Source organism: Pseudophryne corroboree, chromosome 1 (assembly GCF_028390025.1).
Source record: "Pseudophryne corroboree isolate aPseCor3 chromosome 1, aPseCor3.hap2, whole genome shotgun sequence".
In the NCBI taxonomy this organism is placed as follows: Eukaryota; Metazoa; Chordata; class Amphibia; order Anura; family Myobatrachidae; genus Pseudophryne; species Pseudophryne corroboree.
The window spans coordinates 1,033,755,074-1,033,776,707 of NC_086444.1; the positions used below are offsets into that span (position 1 = coordinate 1,033,755,074).

Below are 21,634 nucleotides of genomic sequence, written 5' to 3' on the forward strand. Positions count from 1 at the left end.
GATGGTATTCACCCAAGGGTTCTAATGGAGCTTCACTCTGAACTGGCAAAACCACTATCTTTGATCTTTAAGGATTCAGTTATATCAGGTATGCTTCCCAAAGACTGGCGTATAGCGGAAGTAGTGCCTATATTCAAAAAGGGAAGTAAAGCTGAACCAGGTAATTATAGACCAGTTAGTCTTACATCTATAGTGGGGAAAGTATTGGAAGGTATTCTAAGAGATAGTATTCAGAAGTTCCTTGAAGTCAATAAGGTCATTAAAAGGAATCAACATGGGTTTATGAAGGACAGATCCTGTCAAACCAACTTACTTGGCTTTTATGAAACAGTAAGCGCAAACCTAGATCAGGGTAAAGACGTGGATGTAATCTTTTTAGACTTTGCCAAAGCGTTCGATACTGTACCACACATGAGACTTATCTACAAGCTACAAGAATCAGGGCTAGGAAGCACAATATGCACTTGGGTCAAAAACTGGTAAGATAATAGGGAGCAGCGCGTTGTGGTTAATGGATCTTTTTCAACTTGGACTGAAGTGCTAAGTGGTGTGCCGCAAGGCTCAGTATTAGGACCGCTATTGTTCAATATTTTCATTAACGACCTAACAGAAGGTCTAGAGAGCATGGTGTCAATTTTTGCAGATGATACTAAATTGTGTAAGGCTATAAATACAGAGGAGGATGCCGAGTCTCTTCAGAACGACTTAGTTAAATTAGAAGCATGGGCAGCCAAATGGAGAATGCGCTTCAACACAGACAAGGTAATGCACTGTGGTAACAAGAACAAAAATTACACCTACCTACTAAATGGGGTAAAATTAGGGGATTCTGTACTGGAAAAGGACTTAGGTGTCCTCATAGATAGCAAGCTAAGCAGTAGTACCCAAAGTAGGACTGCAGCAAAGAAGGCTAATAAGATATTAGCATGCATAAAACGGGGTATTGATCCTAGGGACGAGAGTATTATACTCCCGTTATATAAATCACTAGTGAGGCCACACCTTGAATACTGTGTACAATTCTGGGCACCGTACTACAAAAAGGATATCCTGGAGCTTAAAAAGGTACAGAGGAGGGCGACCAAACTAATTAAGGGCATGGAGACGATGGAATACAAGGAAAGGCTTGAAAGACTAGGCATGTTTACATTGGAAAAGCGGAGACTAAGAGGGGATATGATCAACATCTACAAATATATAAGGGGACAATACACAGAGCTTGCGCGAGACCTGTTTTTGGTTAGATCAACACAGAGGACTCGTGGACACTCGTTCAGGTTAGAGGAGAGGAGATTCCGCACAATACGGCGTAAAGGCTTTTTCACGGTAAGGACAATACGTGTTTGGAATTCCCTGCCCGAGGGAGTTGTAATGGCGGAATCTGTCAACACCTTTAAGAATGGGTTAGATAAATTCCTAATGGATAAGGATATCCAGGGGTATGGTGCATAGTCATGCATTATAGTTACTATAAATAGGGATAAAATGCAACGGCTGACAGCAGCATCAGTCAGAAATTTTAGTCAAATCATCATGCATAGGAGACCACAAATAGGTTGAACTCGATGGACAATTGTCTTTTTTCAACCTCAGATACTAGGTTACTATGTTACTATGTATTTACTCTGCACAGAGACAAAATAACCCACCCAAAACTAACTCTCTCTGCAAATGTTATACCTGCCACACCTGCAGTGCACATGGTTTTGCCCAACTGCTAACAAATTTGCTGTTAGGGTCAGGTCTGAATTACCCCCACTGTGCTACAGTAATCATCAGATAGTTGATCACCAAGGGCACATACTGTACAATTTGTACCAACTCAATTAATCGGGATCAGTACTAAATCCCACTGGACGGGATCCCGGCGGTCGAAATACCGACGCCGGAATCCCGACCACACAATCCCGACAGGAGTGGCGAGCGGAACGCATCCCCTTGCGGGCACACTATTATATTCTCCCTCTATGGGTGTCGTGGACACCCACGGAGGGAGAATGTCGGGATTGTGCCGGTTGGGATTCCGGCGTCAGTATTTCGACTGCCGGGATTCCGTCCGGCGGGATCTTGACTGCATCCCAATTATTCCTATCTACTTATGCTTCTTTAGGGTGCAATGTTCTGTGCTTCTTTGTTCTGTCAAGAATATGTTCTCATAGTTTGCCATCATGTTGGCTGAGCTGTAGTAGAATATGTAGTGGTACTTATGGTGCCTGTAGGCTTAAAGCACTTGAAGCAGGTATTTAAATCACATATATCACACACAGTATGTGACATTGTGCTCACTATATTAGTGGATTCACTTGTGGTTGTTTTTTTTTTTTTTTTTTTGCTTCTGTGTTTAATTTTGGGAGGGCCAAATGTTCTTTGGGTCATATCATGCATTGTTAGTAATGGAGTGTGGACAATCAGTATGGTGGTGTGTTTAGATCTTATACGTCTAATCCCTAAGTGTTTTGCTGTTGTCTATTAGATCCCAAGGGTAAAGAGACAGCAGCCATGAAAGCAGACCTCCTGAGGGCGCGTAATATGAAGAGGTACATCAATCAGCTGACTGTGGCCAAAAAGCAGTGTGAGAAAAGAATCAAACTCCTTGGTGGTCCAGCTTACGACCAGCAAGATGATGGAACAGCAGACGATTCAGATTGTCCCCAAAACCAGAAGGTACAATTAGACATTCAAGATTTATTAAATCATTGTGTAGTTTACCAGACACCTAATAGACAGCAGTCATTTTATAGTTGGTACTAATACACAATTCAGTTTCAAAATAAAAATAAATAAAAACAGAAGTCTTAATAATTTGCAACCAGAATATACTCCCCTAAACCAATAACACCACCAGTATCCCCTCCCCAGCACCCTGATAGTTAATACATACAGTATCCGTATCCAAGTATAGCCTGACACAACCATTCTCCATGTCACAGAACATTTTTGTAAATACAGTAAGTATTAACACAACAGATGTATTATACCCATACATATCATGCGGGTGTAACGCTTCCTGCTTCATCTCTTTCCTGAAAGGAAGCAGAAAGCACTAGTGATGAGATGTATACATAGCTCTCTTTGTGCATGGCTCCTCTTTCTTTTTCCCCTTATTGCACCTGTCCGTTCCTATTACATATATAGGTGTATTTAAACACCCAAAACTCCCGGCGTAATAGATTATAAATTAATTTCACTTGTGTTCTAGAATCACTAGCAGCATAGACCAGGCTTTGCAAGAGCCTGAATAGAAAACTAAATAAATAAAGAAAGTGTCAATGCGCTTCAGTGCGTAACAACACAATGATTAATAAATGGATGTCTGTTTTCACTCAGAAAAACCAGGAGACTTGTTTATAATATAAAAAATATTTTACTAATACAAAATATCACATTTAATAATGTAACAGTAATCCAAAAAATGTAACCATAAAAATTTTAACAGTTCTAAGCTGTCACCTATCATTTAATATGTTGCAGTATATACTGGTTCTAATAAAATTGAATTCAGCCGTTAGATACAAATTGTGATATCCTCTTATTATATAGAGAGTATTCAAATAGCTCTTCTAATTGCCGCTAGGGCCATAGATTGAATTCTAATTGTTGAAGCAAAGATATATAACATTGTCTCCAATATACTCTAACACTGGCGTCCCAGTGCAGAGTGTGTTCTCCCTTGTGTTACCCGATCAAGCGGGATTATATTTACCCCCTTTGTGGAAATGTCCTCTGGTATTGCACTATAGCACAAGTGCAAGCATGTAATCCCCGAGGATCCAGAGAGTCCAGCTGGTGGGCAGCGTATAAGCACACAGTGGGAGACAGCGGAGAGAGTGTACCTGGTGGTCGGCACTACACCAAGCGCAGTCCAAAGACCACCGCACTCGGACAGCCTCAGATGTATCGGGTGTCCTCAGTGAGCGGCACACGTCACAGGTTGCAGCGGCTCAGCAAAGACGGACACGGCACAGGCAGCACAGGTCTGGATACCAACAACGGCTGATTTGTTCAAACTAACGAGACACCGGCAAGTGATGACATCAGCGCATTTCGTCCCGTTAATTCTCGGGACTTCCTCAAGACTACCTCATCAGTAGGGAGCAGCCCTTTTATCTACCCCCTGACGAGCAACTGAAATCACCGGTGTAACACAATCGATCATTAAGCTTAATGCACGTTTTAAAATTGGTTTAACATCTTTACATATGCTGATGCTTTTTACACTTATTACTGTTATTATTTATTAAATAAAAATAATAATAATAAAAAGAAATTAGAATTGAATAATAACCATAACAAGTCTCCTGGATTTCATTCAATAGGTATCTATATATATATATATATATATATCTATATTTAAATAATTGGGGGTATCCCTGAATAGTTTTATTGTATTTTACCTATTGAATGAAATCCAGGAGACTTGTTACAATGCACAAGCCCACTTTCCTGCAACACTTAATTATTGTACTTTGCTCTGGATCATCTGGGGAAAAAGGTGTATTAATCAAGACTGTCCATCTCCATGCTGTTATTATTATTATTATTATTATTATTTTCTTCTGTTATTACAAAGAAAAAAAGAGATGCTTATGACATGAGAAGTGCTGCGAGGTGATGGACTGCACACAGTGTACCCTAGAGAATAAAGTCATTAGATTCTGTCTGATGTGAAAAAGCACTATTTGTAGCTGCACAAAATAATGTTCGTAAAAAGAACAGAGATTGTCATGAAATTCCATAGAGGGCAGAAACTGCATTGCCACAAATAGGTCATAGAACCCACAAATGGGCAGTATTGGCTGCTATGACGTCAGCATGTTAGAAGGTGTTTGAACAAGTAATAACCACTCAGGTAACCTTAAAGGGATATTCACGTCGGACAGATTTTAATATCCATTTACCTATTAACACTCTCCTGATTAGTTGGACTTTATTCTATACATTACTGTTGAAATGTGAATCTTTTTATGGCCTAAGGCATTTCTATGGCATCAGAGTTTTCAGCAAACCCAGCTAAGGCAAAAACAAAATTGCAATAGCAACCCTTGCATAGCATTGAGTCTGTGTGCAAATGTGCAGTGTTTACTTGTCTAACGCTAAATGGAACTGATGCAGATTTGGTTGCACAGTGGGTGTAAATGACTCTAAAAAGAAGCACATACAAGAATAGTGCAATTCCACCCACACGCAGGGCTTGAGATGCATTCTGGTTAGGAACCGTAGCATACGCTAGGTACATGTCAAACTTTTATGTCCCATTTACAGTGGCATAGCGAGGCCAGGGTGAGCAGGGCGCGTTCCCTGGGCACCAGGACAGAGAGGGCGCTTACTAGGGAAGATGGCGAGCCGCCCAGGGCTAAGTGGGAGAATGATGATTGAGGCGACGTGCCATGAAACCACGCCCATTCCCAGCCAGCCACACCCTCTTTCAATGCACACGCGCCTTCATTGCGCACAAAGATATTCATATTTCTCTGACGTCCTAGTGGATGCTGGGAACTCCGTAAGGACCATGGGGAATAGACGGGCTCCGCAGGAGACTGGGCACTCTATAAGAAAGATTTGGTACTATCTGGTGTGCACTGGCTCCTCCCTCTATGCCCCTCCTCCAGACCTCAGTTAGATTTCTGTGCCCGGCCCGAGCTGGTTGCACACTAGGAGCTCTCCTGAGCTTCTAGAAAGAAAGTTTAAATTAGGTTTTTTATTTTACAGTGAGACCTGCTGGCAACAGGCTCACTGCATCGAGGGACTAAGGGGAGAAGAAGCGAACCTACCTGCTTGCAGCTAGCTTGGGCTTCTTAGGCTACTGGACACCATTAGCTCCAGAGGGATCGACCGCAGGACCCGTCCTTGGTGTTCGTTCCCGGAGCCGCGCCGCCGTCCCCCTTACAGAGCCAGAAGCATGAAGATGGTCCTGAAAATCGGCGGCAGAAGACTTCAGTCTTCACCAAGGTAGCGCACAGCACTGCAGCTGTGCGCCATTGCTCCTCATACACACTTCACACTCCGGTCACTGAGGGTGCAGGGCGCTGGGGGGGGGGGCGCTCTGAGCAGCAATAAAAACACCTTGGCTGGCAAAATAGCCACAATATATAGCCCCAAAGGCTATATATGTGGTAATTACCCCTGCCAGAATACAGAAAAAAGCGGGAGAAAAGTCCGCCGAAAAAGGGGCGGAGCCATCTCCCTCAGCACACCGGCGCCATTTTCTCTTCACAGTGTAGCTGGAAGACAGCTCCCCAGGCTCTCCCCTGTAGTTTTCAGGCTCAAAGGGTTAAAAAGAGAGGGGGGGCACTAAATTTAGGCGCAATATTGTTTATACTAGCAGCTATTGGGGAAAATTCACTCAGTGATAGTGTTTATCCCTACATTATATAGCACTCCGGTGTGTGCTGGCATACTCTCTCTCTGTCTCCCCAAAGGGCTGTGTGGGGTCCTGTCCTCAGTCAGAGCATTCCCTGTGTGTGTGCGGTGTGTCGGTACGGCTGTGTCGACATGTTTGATGAGGAGGCTTATGTGGAGGCGGAGCAGATGCCGATAAATGAGATGTCGCCCCCTGTGGGCCGACACCAGAGTGGATGGATAGGTGGAAGGTATTAACAGACAGTGTCAACTCCTTACATAAAGGCTGGATGACGTAACAGCTATGGGACAGCCGGCTTTTCAGCCCGCGCCTGCCCAGGCGTCTCAAAGGCCATCAGGGGCTTAAAAACGCCCGCTCCCTCAGATGGCAGACACAGATGTCGACATAGAGTCTGACTCCAGTGTCGACGAGGTTGAGACATATACACAATCCACTAGGAACATCCGTTACATGATCCCGGCAACAAAAAATGTGTTACACATTTCTGACATTAACCCAAGTACCACTAAAAACAAAAAAGGGTTTTATGTGTGGGGAGAAAAAGCAGGCAGTGTTTTGTTCCCCCATCAAATGAGTGAATGAGGTGTGAAAAAGCGTGGGTTCCCCCGATAAGAAACTGGTAATTTCTAAAAAGTTACTGATGGCGTACCCTTTCCCGTCAGAGGATAAGTTACGCTTGGAGATATCCCCTAGGGTGGATAAGGCGCTCACACGTTTGTCAAAGGTGGCACTGCCGTCTTAGGATACGGCCACTTTGAAGGTACCTGCTGATAAATAGCAGGAGGCTATCCTGAAGTCTGTATTACACACTCAGGTACTAGACTGAGATCTGCAGATAGTGCTACTGCAGCGTGGTCTGTAACCCTTTCAAACAGGGATACTATTTTGCGAACATAAGACGTCGTCTTATATATGAGGGATGCACAGAGGGATATTTTGCCGGCTGGCATCCAGAATTATTGCACTGTCCATTCTGTCAGGAGGGTATTAGAGACCCGACACTGGACAGGTGATGCTGACTTTAAAAGGCACATTAAGCCTTATAAGGGTGAGGAATTGTTTGGGGATGGTCTCTGGGACCTCGTATCCACAGCAACAGCTGGGATGAAAATTTTTTACCTCAGGTTTCCTCACAGCCTAAGAAAAGCACTGTATTATCAGGTACAGTCCTTTCGGCTTCAGAAAAGCAAGCGGGTCAACGGCGCTTCCTTTCTGCACAGAGACGAGGGAAGAGGGAAAAAGCTGCACCAGTCAGCCAGTTCCCAGAATCAAAATTCTTCCCCCGCTTCCTCTGAGTCCACCGCATGACGCGGGGGCTCCACAGGCGTAACCAGGTACGGTGGGGGGCCGCCTCAAAAATTTCAGCGATCAGTGGGCTCGCTCACAGGTGGATCCCTGGATCCTTTTCAAGTAGTATCTCAGGGGTACAAGCTGGAATTCGAGGCGTCTCCCCCCCGCCGTCTCCTCAAATCTGCCTTGCCGACAACTCCCTCAGGCAGGGAGGCTGTGCTAGAGGCAATTCACAAGCTGTATTCCCAGCGGGTGATAGTCAAGGTGCCCCTACTTCAACAAGGACGGGGTTACTATTCCACACTGGTTGTGGTACCGAAACCGGACGGTTCGGTGAGACCCATTTTAAATTTGAAATCCTTGAACACATACAAATTCAAGTTCAAGATGGAATCGCTCAGGGCGGTTATTGCAAGCCTGGAGGAGGGGGATTACATGGTATCCTTGGACATCAAGGATGCTTACCTACATGTCCCCATTTACCATCCTCATCAGGAGTACCTCAGATTTGTGGTACAGGATTGCCATTACCAATTCCAAACACTGCCGTTTGGACTGTCCACGGCACCGAGGGTCTTTACCAAGGTAATGGCAGAAATGATGATACTCCTTCAAAAAAAGGGAGTTTGAATTATCCCGTACTTGGACGATCTCCTTATAAAGGCGAGGTCCAAGGAGCAGTTGTTGGTCGGAGTAGCACTATCTCGGGAAGTGCTACAACAGCACGGATGGATTCTATACATTCCAAAGTCACAGCTGGTTCCTACCGCACGCCTACTGTTCCTGGGGATGGTTCTGGACACAGAACAGAAAAAAAGTGTTTCTCCTGCAGGAGAAAGCCAAGGAGCTGTCATCTCTAGTCAGAGACCTCCTGAAACCAAAACAGGTATCGGTGCATCACTGCACACGAGTCCTGGGAAAAATGGTAGCTTCTTACGAAGCAAAATTCCATTCGGCAGGTTCCATACAAGAACCTTTTAGTGGGACCTCTTGAACAAGTGGTCGGGATCGCATCTTCAGATGCATCGGCTGATAACCCTGTCTCCAAGGACCAGGGTATCTCTACTGTGGTGGCTGCAGAGTGCTCATCTTCAAGAGGGCCGCAGATTCGGCATACAGGACAGGGTCCTGGTAACCACGGATGCCAGCCTTCGAGGCTGGGGGGCAGTCACACAGGGAAGAAACTTCCAAGGACTTTGGTCAAGTCAGGAGTCGTCCCTACACATAAATATTCTGGAACTGAGGGCCATTTACAATGCCCTAAGTCTGGCAAGGCCTCTGCTTCAAAACCAGCCGGTACTGATCCAATCAGACAACATCACGGCAGTCGCCCATGTAAACCGACAGGGCGGCACAAGAAGCAGGATGGCGATGGCAGAAGCCACAAGGATTCTCCGATGGGCGGAAAATCACGTCTTAGCACTGTCAGCAGTGTTCATTCCGGGAGTGGACAACTGGGAAGCAGGCTTCCTCAGCAGACACGACCGACACCCGGGAGAGTGGGGACTTCATCCAGAAGTCTTCCAACTGTTGGTAAACCGTTGGGAAAGGCCACAGGTGGACATGATGGCGTCCCGCCTAAACAAAAAACTAGATATTGCGCCAGGTCAAGGGACCCTCAGGCAATAGCTGTGGACGCTCTAGTGACATCGTGGGTGTACCAGTCGGTTTATGTATTCCCTCCTCTGCCTCTCATACCAAGGGTACTGAGAATAATAAGAAAACGAGGAGGAAGAACGATACTCGTGGTTTCGGATGGGCCAAGAAGAGCTTGGTACCCAGAACTTACAGAGATAATATCAGAGGACCCATGGCCTCTACCGCTCAGACAGGATCTGCTACAGCAGGGGCCCTGTCTGTTCCAAGACTTACCGCGGCTGCGTTGGACGGCATGGCGGTTGAATTCCGGATCCTAAAGCAAAAGGGCATTCCGGAGGAAGTCATTCCTACGCTGATAAAAGCCAGGAAAGAAGTAACCGCAAACCATTATCACCGTATTTGGCGAAAATATGTTGCGTGGTGTGAGGCCAGGAAGGCCCCAACAGAGGAATTTCAGCTGGGTCGTTTTCTGCACTTCCTACAGTCGGGAGTGACTATGGGCCTAAAATTGGGTTCCATTAAGGTCCAGATTTCGGCTCTGTCGATTTTCTTCCAGAAAGAACTGGCTTCACTGCCTGAAGTTCAGACTTTTTTAAAGGGTGTGCTACATATTCATGCCCCCTTTTGTGCCTCCTGTGGCACCGTGGGATCTCAACGTGGTGTTGAGTTTCCTGAAATCACATTGGTTTGAGCCACTTAAAACTGTGGATCTGAAATATCTCACGTGAAAAGTGGTCATGTTATTGGCCTTGGCTCCGGCCAGGCGTGTGTCAAAATTGGCGGCTTTGTCATGTAAAAGCCCTTATCTGATTTTCCATATGGATAGGGCAGAATTGAAGACTCGTCCCCAGTTTCTCCCTAAGGTGGTATCAGCTTTTCACTTGAACCAACCTATTGTAGTGCCTGCGGCTACTAGGGACTTGGAAGATTCCAAGTTACTGGACGTAGTCAGGGCCTTAAAAAATTATATTTCCAGGACGGCTGGAGTCAGGAAAACTGACTCGCTTCTTATCCTGTAGGCACCCAACAGAATAGGTGCTCCTGCTTCTAAGCAGACTATTGCTCGCTGAATTTGTAGCACAATTCAGCTGGAGCATTCTGCGGCTGGATTGCCGCATCCTAAATCAGTGAAAGCCCATTCCACGAGGAAGGGGGCTCATCTTGGGCAGCTGCCCGAGGGGTCTCGGCTTTACAACTTTGCCGAGCTGCAACTTGGTCAGGGGCAAACACGTTTGCTAAATTCTACAAATTTGATACCCTGGCTGAGGAGGACCTTGAGTTCTCTCATTCGGTACTGCAGAGTCATCCGCACTCTCCCGCCCGTTTGGGAGCTTTGGTATAATCCCCATGGTCCTTACGGAGTTCCCAGCATCCACTAGGACGTCAGAGAAAATAAGATTTTACTCACCGGTAAATCTATTTCTCGTAGTCCGTAGTGGATGCTGGGCGCCCATCCCAAGTGCGGATTGTCTGCAATACTTGTATGTAGTTATTGCCTAACTAAGGGTTATTGTTGAGCCATCTGTTGAGAGGCTCTGTTATATTTCATACTGTTAACTGGGTATAGTATCACGAGTTATACGGTGTGATTGGTGTGGCTGGTATGAGTCTTACCCTGGATTCAAAATCCTTCCTTATTGTGTCAGCTCTTCCGGGCACAGTATCCTAACTGAGGTCTGGAGGAGGGGCATAGAGGGAGGAGCCAGTGCACACCAGATAGTACCAAATCTTTCTTATAGAGTGCCCAGTCTCCTGCGGAGCCCGTCTATTCCCCATGGTCCTTACGGAGTCCCAGCATCCACTACGGACTACGAGAAATAGATTTACCGGTGAGTAAAATCTTTTTTCCAATATGGAGGGGGTGCGGCACTGTTTTCCAGAGTGCCCTGGATGTCAGTAGCCCCTGTTACACCTCTGCCCACTTGTGCTTTTTAAACTATTTCTGTTTTAAGTAATTCTTCTAATAGCAAGAAACAACTCCCTGTCTGATGTATGCAAAAAAATAAAAGTGCTTATATAAGCTCACAAAAGCACAACCTATGCCCAAGTAAAGTAAAACACGCCAGTTGATGTTAGTGGAGCATTTGTAGACAGCCAATCACTAGTTTTGATGACTGTCATCCTCCGCTATTTTCACGCGCCCCTGACCACAAGCGCGATATGCTAAGGACTATGTGCATTTTTATCCTGGTTTGCAAGTGTTTGCTGTTACATAAAACTTCTTACTGTATTTGTCCTATTTTAGAACAACCATATTTGGCCCATCCAGGCACAGAATCTGTGGCAGAATCACACAAATCTGCATAGGTGTATATGCATACTGATAAAGTTCCTTTTTAATAAGAACTTTTTTTTTAACCAAATTAAAACATTTATATTTAAACCTCCCCTCCCATTACCTTATTCGTTCTTACGTGTTTTCACACTGTACTATCTAAGGCCAGTGTTTTTCTTCTATGTGTTTTTACTTTAAATTCAGGGAATTTGGAACCTATCTATTCCTCCTTCAGGTGTTAACAGAAGTGATACCTGAACTTAAAATCTGACCAAAATCGTGTTCCGTGAAGGTACAGTACCCCACTACTTACATACCCCACAAAAGCAGGTTCACCTAACATACACTCAAGCATTCATATGATGATTAACAAGGTTGTAACAGTTTCAGTAAAAAGAGCAGCAAAAGGAAACATTGTAAATAAATAATTCAATATCCGGTCAAAAGTATATTTCTCTGGCTGGGTCCACAGGATTATCCACAGGATAACATTGGGATATGGTTGAGCAACAGCGGAAATGGCACCAACACGGTCACAAGCTTTCTGGCCTCCCAGGATGCATTGGGGCCTCACCATATAGTCCCACTCACTGACTCAGTCAAATCAGTTTTTTGTTTGGTGCGGCAGGAAGCCGGACCATGGTCACAGGGCTGCTGAGATAAAGCAGCCTGAAGCTTTTATTATTTTATTTTTATAGACTTACTATGTTTTTTTTAGAGCGACGTTTCCTAACAGCGTCTTAAACGCATACTGGGAAGAGTCGCTCCGACAACTCCCCACCGGGTCGCAACAACGCTTACCTTCGCGGTAATAGTGCTGTCTCAACGGGCGTCTGTGTCGGATGTTCTAGCAGGTCCAGCAGACGTAACCAGGCTGTGTCCGGAGCATGGGGGGGACGGTAAGTCTATGGATTTCCTCTTACTAGGGGGGTCCGGACACAGCTACACTGTATTGGTGGAGACTACAAACAGTGTGTTGATGCGCCGAACATCTCGAGTGCGACAGCGCTACGCTCTAGGGATCATAGGCGCCAGGACTAGGTATAGGCCGCGATCCTTAAGGTTTAAGTCAACAGGGGGATTCAGATGCTCTCCTGGCCGCCCCTCCTCCGAGTTCATGACCTGTTACCGCGCATCTCCCGTCCATGAATTAAATGACCTCACTTCCGTCTCAGACGCTACCACGAGGGTACTCGGTCGCAGCTTAGACGCTGCGGTTGTGTACATTAGAGATCCCACCTAGACCGAGTCGCAGGCCTTAGCGTCTGCATACACGTGGAAGTCGCTGAGCGTCCGTGTTCGTCAGTGAGCGACTGTGTCCGTTATCAGGAGCGGTAGTGTACATCAGTAGCGTCTGAATCCACTCAGCGTCTTACGAGCGCATTTGCTTGGATATGGAAGTGTGGTGAGTCTCCCTGTATCCCGCTCTACAGAGGAAGGGTATACAGTATTGTTAGTATGAATTGTTAATTTTTAGTACATATTGCATATGAGATCTGTGTATTACTGTGTTTTCTGCATGTTATGTTGAAAAAAGAACCAGTTAAAAACAGAAGTACAATTTTCCTACTTACTTGTAAGTTGTTATGGGGGTTGTATTCTCATATGACAATGTCTAATGCCTTAACATGTGACTGACTGCTAGTATGTGTGCTGACTTTTCTATGTAACGTCAGTCCTGTTCTGACCCTCAATTCAGGTGCACGGCTTTGGTCAGATTGATTTCACTTCTATATACTCATATATTGGTGATTTTCAGTCACAAATTGTGTAGTCATTAACAGATTATTACCATGTCTGTGAGCGGCAAAAGTGACGAGGAGAATTTATCAAGCACTCCTACATCCCTAACATGCTTATCTTGTAAGACAGGGTTAATTGGTATGGACCAATTGGTCACTTATATGGGGTTGTGTGCAAACTGTTTTGCTTTTCAGCAAAGTAAAAAACAGGATTTGGTTCAACCACCAACAGAGCCACAATGGAATATGTTCACAAAGACTTTATCCTCAATAGCGGACAGGTTAACTCCGGTAACACCACCTCAAGGGTTAGGTTACACTATTAACCCATACATGCAGCTTCCTACAGCTTGGTTCCAGTAGCCTCTACAAGCAACCAAGAGACAGGTAAGACTAAGACAGATACGTCTATGTGGCAGATTACACAAGATGATACAACAGATGATGATACAGTATATTCAAATACTCCGTATGATGATCAGTCGCAGAGTTTTAGTTCAGAGGATGTAGCTGAACTTATTGATGCTGTGAAGGCTGTTCTCTCTTTGCAAGAGCCAGCCAAGGCAGTGTTAAAATCTAAAGCACCTGTTTTTAAACGAACAAAATCAGTTAAAACTGAATTCCCAGCGTCAGATGAGCTGACTGAAATGATGGATGAGTCTTGGGCGATGCCCAGTAAGAAATAGAAGATTCCGAAAAGGTGGAATTCTTATTATCCATTTCCAGCTGCGGATTGTTCAAAAAGAGAAGTTCCTCCAAAAGTAGATGCACATGTTCTGCGACTTGTGCATGAATCTGCTTTACCACTGTCATCTACCTCACTAAATGATGTCACAGACAGAAGGGTAGATAGTTTCTTGAAAAATTTATTTTCTCTAGTAGGAGCAGTGGTAAGACCTGCTATGGCTTCGGCCTGGGTAGCAAAGGCAATGGGCGAATGGATAGAGGAACTAGAGAATGACATCTCTTCTCCTAATAGGGAGCAAGAGTATCATTTAAGCCGTTTAAGACAATCTGCCCAATATTTGGAAGAAGCAGCAATTGATATGGGTACAGTTGCTTCTAAAGCTTCAGCCTTGACAGTAGCCGCTTGCAGAGCAGTTTGGCTACGTACCTGGAAAGCAGATGCGGAATCCAAGAAAGAATTGGAAGCATTGCCTTTCATTGGTAATATATTGTTTGGGAAACCATTATCTGATATCCTAGAATCAGAGGCTGAATCAAAGAAGGTCAGATTTCCGGCTACTTATAACCCTAAGTCTAAGGGTTCAAAGTTTTGCTCATTTCGTTGGCAAAGCAAAAGCTAAAGAGGAGCCTAAGCAACCCCAGTTCAAAACCAGGGATAGGAAGCAGTGGGCTAGCAAAAAGCCAGCTTCCAAGCCTGAACAGTAACCATCAGCCTGAAGAGACGGGCCTCCGCCTGGAGGATTCCAGGGTTGGGGGCCGACTTCTTCATTTTGCACACATATGGCAACAGTCAGCAACAGATGCTTGGCTGCAGAAGGTGGTATCTCAGGGGTATGGGTTTCCATTCAGGAGGCAGCCTCCTCAAAGATTTTTTTGTACTAACCCATCTCGTATAGAGTCGAAGGCCAATGCCCTGCAAGAAGCAGTCCAAAAATTGCTGCAGTCAGGTGTGATTGTCCCAGTACCTCCATCACAAAGGGGACAGGGGTTTTACTCCAATCTATTTCTAATCCAGAAGCCAAATGGGTCATATCGACCAATTCTCAATCTGAAAATGTTGAACAAATACATTTGGATCCTAAGGTTCCACATGGAGATGTTACGCTCCATAATGTTGGCTATGGAACTGGGAGATTACATGGTATCTCTGGATGTATGGGATGCTTACCTACATGTTCCTATAGCACTGTCTCATCAGTGTTACCTCAGGTTTGCCATCCACCAGGAACATTTTCAGTTCCAAGCCTTGCCCTTCGGGCTATCAACAGCACCCAGGTTGTTTACCAAAATTATGGTGGTTATGGCAGCTTGTCTGCGCAAACAGGGGATAAGAATATTCCCATACCTCGATGACCTGTTAATCTTAGCACATTCGCAAGATTTACTGTTGAGCCATCTTCAACAGACAATAGTTTGTTTACAGAGACACGGGTGGCTCATAAATTGGGAAAAGTCGTCTCTGAATCCGTCACAGCGGATGGTTCATTTGGGGGCCATATTTGATTCAGACCTACAGAAAGTTCTCTTACCAGAGAAAAAGATAGTCACGGTGCAGGTCATGGCTCGGGAAGCGTTGCACGCCCAGACAATGTCAGTCCATGCAGTAATGCGACTGCTGGGTCTGATGTTATCAACCTTCGACATGGTGGAATATGCGCAATTCCACTCCAGACCATTGCAGCACTTTATTCTGACCAAATGGAACAGAAATCATCAGACAATTAAAAAGCAGATGATAAAGTTTCTAGTAAACGTAAAAAGGTCTCTAGCGTGCTGGCTACAGACAGACCATTTAAACAAGGGGAGACCCTTTTGGATAAAAGAGTGGCAAGTCCTGACAACAGATGCCAGCCTGCAAGGCTGGGGTGCGGTACTCGGAAGCCTTTGGTTCCAGGGAAAATGGACCGCAAGGGAAAGTCGCCTGCCAATAAATCTGTTGGAAATAAGGGACATTTACTTGGCTCTAGTTCAGGCAAAGGACAGTCTGCAAGGAAGACCGGTCCAGATTCGCTCAGACAATGCAACAGCAGTAGCGTACCTCAATCATCAAGGAGGAACTCACAGCAAAATATTGATGGAGGAAGTAACTCCCATTTTAAGATGGGCAGAACTCCAACTTCCAGCATTGTCAGCAGTGTTTGTCCCAGGTGTACTGAACTGGGAAGCGGATTTTCTTAGTCGACACACCATTCAGGAAACCGAATGGGCAGTACACCCAGAAGTGTTTCAGGTAATAGTGAACAGATGGGTTCTACCAGAGATAGACCTCATGGCATCTCGTCTAAACAACAAAGTTCCGAAGTACGGATCGAGAACAAAGGATCCCAGACCGGTCTTTGTAGACGCACTGTCAGTAGAATGGAAATTTCATCTGGCATATCTGTTCCCTCCAATATCTCTGTTACCCAGAGTAGTGAGAAAAATAAAGCAAGCAGAGGGAGCCATAATTCTAATAGTTCCAGCTTGGCCAAGAAGGCATTGGTACACAGATCTATTGAGGATGTCCGTGGAAGCACCGTTACTGCTCCCTCAACGTCCAGATCTGCTAATACAGGGTCCTTGTTGTCACAGTCATCTGGATCGCCTGTCTTTGACGGCGTGGCTGTTGAAACCTCTATCTTAGAAGCTAGAGGAGTTTCGAAACAAGTAATCCAAACTATGCTTCTTCAGCTCGTGTGTATCATAGAATATGGCAAGCCTATATTCATTGGTCTACTGAAAAAAGTTTTAATCCAAGATCTTTCAAAGTATCCAGGATTTTGGATTTCCTTCAAGCAGGATCGGATAAAGGTCTGAAGGTAGCTTCCTTGAGAGTTCAAGTATCGGCATTGACGGTATGGTTTCAGCGAAAGATAGCTGAATTACAGGATGTACGTACTTTCTTTTCAGGGAGTTGTACATATTCAATCTCCATTTGTTCCTCCTGCAGCTCCCTGGGATTTGAATTTAGTTCTTAAATTCCTCCAGGGTCCTCCGTTTGAACCGCTTAAGAGAGCAGATCTTAAATGGTTAACGGTTAAATTACTTTTTCTACTGGCAATGGCGTCAGCCAGAAGAGTGTCAGGAAAGGAGACTTACACGATAACGCTCCTAAATCTTAAGTTTTTTTCCAGACAGAGCAGTTCTCAGAACGAGATCTGGTTATCTTCCAAAGGTAGTTTCAAAGTTTCACCTGAATGAAGAGATTGTAGTTCCAGCTTTTCAGGTATCGGGACTATCTGCGGGAGAAGCGTCGCTGGACGTAGTCCGAGCTTTAAGAATCTACATAGATCGTACTAGTGCCATCAGGAAAACAGATTCTCTCTTCATCCTCTACGGATTTCATAGAAGAGGATGGCCTGCTAGTAAACAGACGCTGGCGAGATGGCTCCGAATGGTAATATCAGAAGCTTATTCTCATGCGGATCTCCCTACTCCGGCTAATGTCTCTGCACACTCTGCACGTAAGGTAGGTCCTTCATGGGCAGCACAACAGGGCGCTTCAGCAGAACAGATATGTAGGGCAGCCACATGGTCTTCCATAAACCCATTCATTAGACATTATGCCTTGGATACTTTCGCCTCTCATGATGCAGACTTCGGGCGAAAGGTCCTCCTGTGTAATCAGGAGCGTCTCCACCACTAAAATTGGCTTTGGGAATCCCATTGTTATCCTGAGGATAATCCTGTGGACCCAGCCAGAGAAATAGACGTTATGGTAAGAACTTACCGTTGATAACGTGATTTCTCTTATGTCCACAGGGATCCCTCCCTGACGCACCTGATTTGAGGATCTTGCCAATCACTAAACCTCTTCCCTTGTGTATGGAAGGGTGTGCATGTGTGTTCTTATCGCCTAAATAGGTTTCTCCCTGATGCTCCTGCCTAAATCGCTGTGGAAAGAACTGTTTGGACTGAGTCAGTGGGCGGGACTATATGGTGAGGCCCCGATGCATCCTGGGAGGCCAGAAAGCTTGTGACCGTGTTGGTGCCATTTCCGCTGTCGCTCAACCATATCCCAATGTTATCCTGTGGATACCTGTGGACATAAGAGAAATCACGTTATCAACGGTAAGTTCTTACCATAACGTCTATTTTACTTATAAGTAATAATTGAATTAACATAAAAAAATTAAGAGTTCAAGTACAAAATAATACAAAGGAAAAAGTTAGAATTGTGTGTGTCTGCAGTATGCCATCTAGAACTTCCCTCTAAGTTCTTCTTCTCCCCTCTCAGCCCACTTTTGTAATATTGTTACTTGTTTGTCCGATTCATAACCTTGGCAGCAGAAAAGCCTCAAAATAAACTGGCAAGAGGGGATATAAGTGCCTAGGCACTGTCCTAACCCCCGCCAGTATATATATATATATATATATATATATATATATATATATATATATATATATTTAAAAAAAGCGGGACTGAAGTGCCCCATTAAGGTATATGTATTCAGTCGGTATATGTATTCCCTCCGTTTTCTCTCATTCCAAAAGTTCTGGGATCATAAAAAGTACAGAGATTCGAGCGATCCTCATTGTCCCAGACTGGCCAAGGAGAGCTTGGTATCCAGATCTCAGGAATTACTCATAGGAGATCCCTGGCCTCTTCCTTTGCGCGAGGACCTGTTGCAGCAGGGGCCGTGCGTGTATTTGGACTTGCCGTGGCTACGTTTGACGACTTGGCTGTTGAACGCCAAATCCTAGCTCGTGGGGTATTCCCAGTGAAGTCGTTCCCACACTTATTCGGGCTAGAAAAGGGGTAACGTCTAAACATTACCACCGTATTTGGAGAAAATATGTTTCTTGGTGTGAATCCAAGAAGGCTCCTACGGCAGAGTTTCAGCTAGGACGTTTTCTCCATTTTCTACAAGCAGGTGTGGATGCGGGCCTAAAATTGGGCTCAATTAAGGTACAGATTATAGCCTTATCGGTTTTCTTTCAGAATCCATTGCCTCCATTCCAGAAGTTCAGACTTTCGTGAAGGGTGTGTTGCACCTCCAACCTCCATTTGTGTTCCCAGTGGCACCATGGGATCTTAATGTGGTGTTGCAGTTCCTTCAATCACATTGGTTTGCACCTTTACGTAAGGTGGAGTTGAAATTCCTCACTTGGAAAGTTGTCATCATGTTGGCCTTGGCATCTGCAAGGCGGGTGTCTGAGTTAGCGGCCTTGTCTCACAAGAGCCCTTATTTGATTTTGCATGAAGATAGAGCAGAGTTGGGAACTCGTCAACAATTTCTACCGAAGGTACTTTCTTCCTTCCACATGTACTAACATTGTGGTGCCTGTGGCTACTGACGCCTTCGCTGAGTCAAAGTCTCTGCATGTGGTCAGAGTGTTGAAAATTTATGTCGACAGAACGGCTCCGTTTGGGAAAACAGGCTCGGTTTGTCCTGTTTGCTCCCAATAAGATTGGGTGTCCTGCTTCCAAGCAGAACGTTGCGCACTGGATCTGTGGTACGATTCAGCATACTCATTCCACGGCAGGATTGCCGTTATCGAAATAGGTGAAGGCCCATTCTACTAGAATGGTGGACTCGTCCGAGACGGATGCCCGGGGGGTCTCGGCATTGCAACTTTGCAGAGCAGCTATTTAGCAAACACTTTGGCTAAGTTTTACAAGTTTGATACCTTGGCCGATGTTGACCTCAAGTTTGGTCATTCGGTGCTGCAGAGTCGTCCGCACTCTCCCGCCCGTTCTAGAGCTTTGGTATAACCCCATGGTTCATAATGTGACCCCAGCATCCTCTAGGACGTATGAGAAAATAGGATTTTAATACCTACCGGTAAATCCTTTTCTCTTAGTCCGTAGAGGATGCTGGGCCCCCGTCCCAGTGCGTACTGTATCTGCAGTTATAACTTGTGGTACACACATGTTGTGTACGGTTCTGGTCAGCATGTTGCTGCAATTGTTCATGCCATTGGCTTGTGTTCTATTGAATGCCACGGTCTGCGGCATGCTAAAGGTGTGAGCTGGTAAGATGCTCACCTTGGTTTAACAATAATAAATCCTTTCCTCTAAATGTCCGTCTCCCTGGGCACAGTTCCTTAAATTGGAGTCTGGAGGAGGGGCATAGAGGGAGGTGCCAGTTCACACCCTTTGAAAGTCTTAATGTGCCCATGTCTCCTGTGGATCCCGTCTATACCCCATGGTTCTTAATGTGACCCCAGCACCCTCTACGGCCTAAGAGAAAAGGATTTACCGGTAGGTATTAAAATCCTATTTCTCTGACGTCCTAAGTGGATGCTGGGACTCCGTAAGGACCATGGGGAATAGCGGCTCCGCAGGAGACTGGGCACAACTATAAAGAAAACTTTAGGTCTAACTGGTGTGCACTGGCTCCTCCCACTATGACCCTCCTCCAGACTTCAGTTAGAATCTTGTGCCCGGCTGAGCTGGATGCACACTAGGGGCTCTCCTGAGCTCCTAGAAAGAAAGTATATTTAGGTTTTTTATTTTACAGTGGGATCTGCTGGCAACAGACTCACTGCAGCGAGGGACTAAGGGGAGAAGAAGCGAACCTACCTAACAGGTGGTAGTTTGGGCTTCTCCGGCTACTGGACACCATTAGCTCCAGAGGGATCGACCGCAGGACCCGACCTTGGTGTTCGTTCCCGGAGCCGCGCCGCCATCCCCCTTACAGAGCCAGAAGCATGAAGAGGTCCGGAAAATCGGCGGCAGAAGACTTCGGTCTTCACCAAGGTCGCGCACAGCACTGCAGCTGTGCGCCATTGCTCCTCATGTACACCTCACACTCCGGTCACTGATGGGTGCAGGGCGCTGGGGGGGGGGGCGCCCTGAGGGCAATATATGACACCTTGGCTGGCAAATCTACATCATATATAGTCCTAGAGGCTATATAGATGTAAAAATACCCCTGCCAGTATTCCAGAAAAAGCGGGAGAAGTCCGCCGGAAAAGGGGCGGGGCCATCTCCCTCAGCACACTGGCGCCATTTTTACCTCACAGCTCCGCTGGAAGGAAGCACCCTGGCTCTCCCCTGCAGTCTGAACACTACAGAAGGGTAAAAAAGAGAGGGGGGGGGCACTAAATTTAGGCGCAGGATAGATAGATATATATATTGATATATAAAAAGCAGCTATAAGGGAAAACACTCATTTATAGTGGCATCCCTGTTATATAGCGCTCTGGTGTGTGCTGGCATACTCTCTCTCTGTCTACCCAAAGGGCTTTGTGGGGTCCTGTCCTCTGTCAGAGCATTCCCTGTGTGTTTGCGGTGTGTCGGTACGGCTGTGTCGACATGTTTGATGAGGAGGCTTATGTGGAGGCGGAGCAGATGCCTGTAAATGTGATGTCACCCCCTGCGGGGTCGACACCTGAGTGGATGGTGCTGTGGAAGGAATTACGCGACAGTGTCGACTCCTTGCATAAAAGGTTTGACGACATACCTAATGTGGGACAGCCGGCTTCTCAGCCTGTGCCTGCCCAGGCGTCTCAAAAGCCATCAGGGGCTCTAAAACGCCCACTACCTCAGATGGCAGACACAGATGTCATCACGGATACTGACTCCAGTGTCGACGACGATGAGACTAATGTAACTTCCAGTAGGGCCACAAGTTACATGATTGAGGCAATGAAAAATGTGTTGCACATTTCTGATGTTACCCCCGGTACCACAAAAAAGGGTATAATGTTTGGAGAGAAAAAACTACCAGTAGCTTTTCCTCCATCTGAGGAGTT

The 21,634-nt window shown here is 45.6% G+C and overlaps 1 protein-coding gene across 1 annotated transcript in view; it reads left to right on the forward strand.

Annotated features, from left to right (window-relative positions):
- The window catches only part of SNX25 (sorting nexin 25), a 552,258-nt gene that overhangs the window by 364,584 nt on the left and 166,040 nt on the right, over positions 1 to 21,634 (forward strand). Inside the window, 1 exon segment of the mRNA XM_063920745.1 lies at positions 2,474 to 2,664. Within this exon segment, the coding sequence (XP_063776815.1) occupies positions 2,474 to 2,664 (191 nt within the window).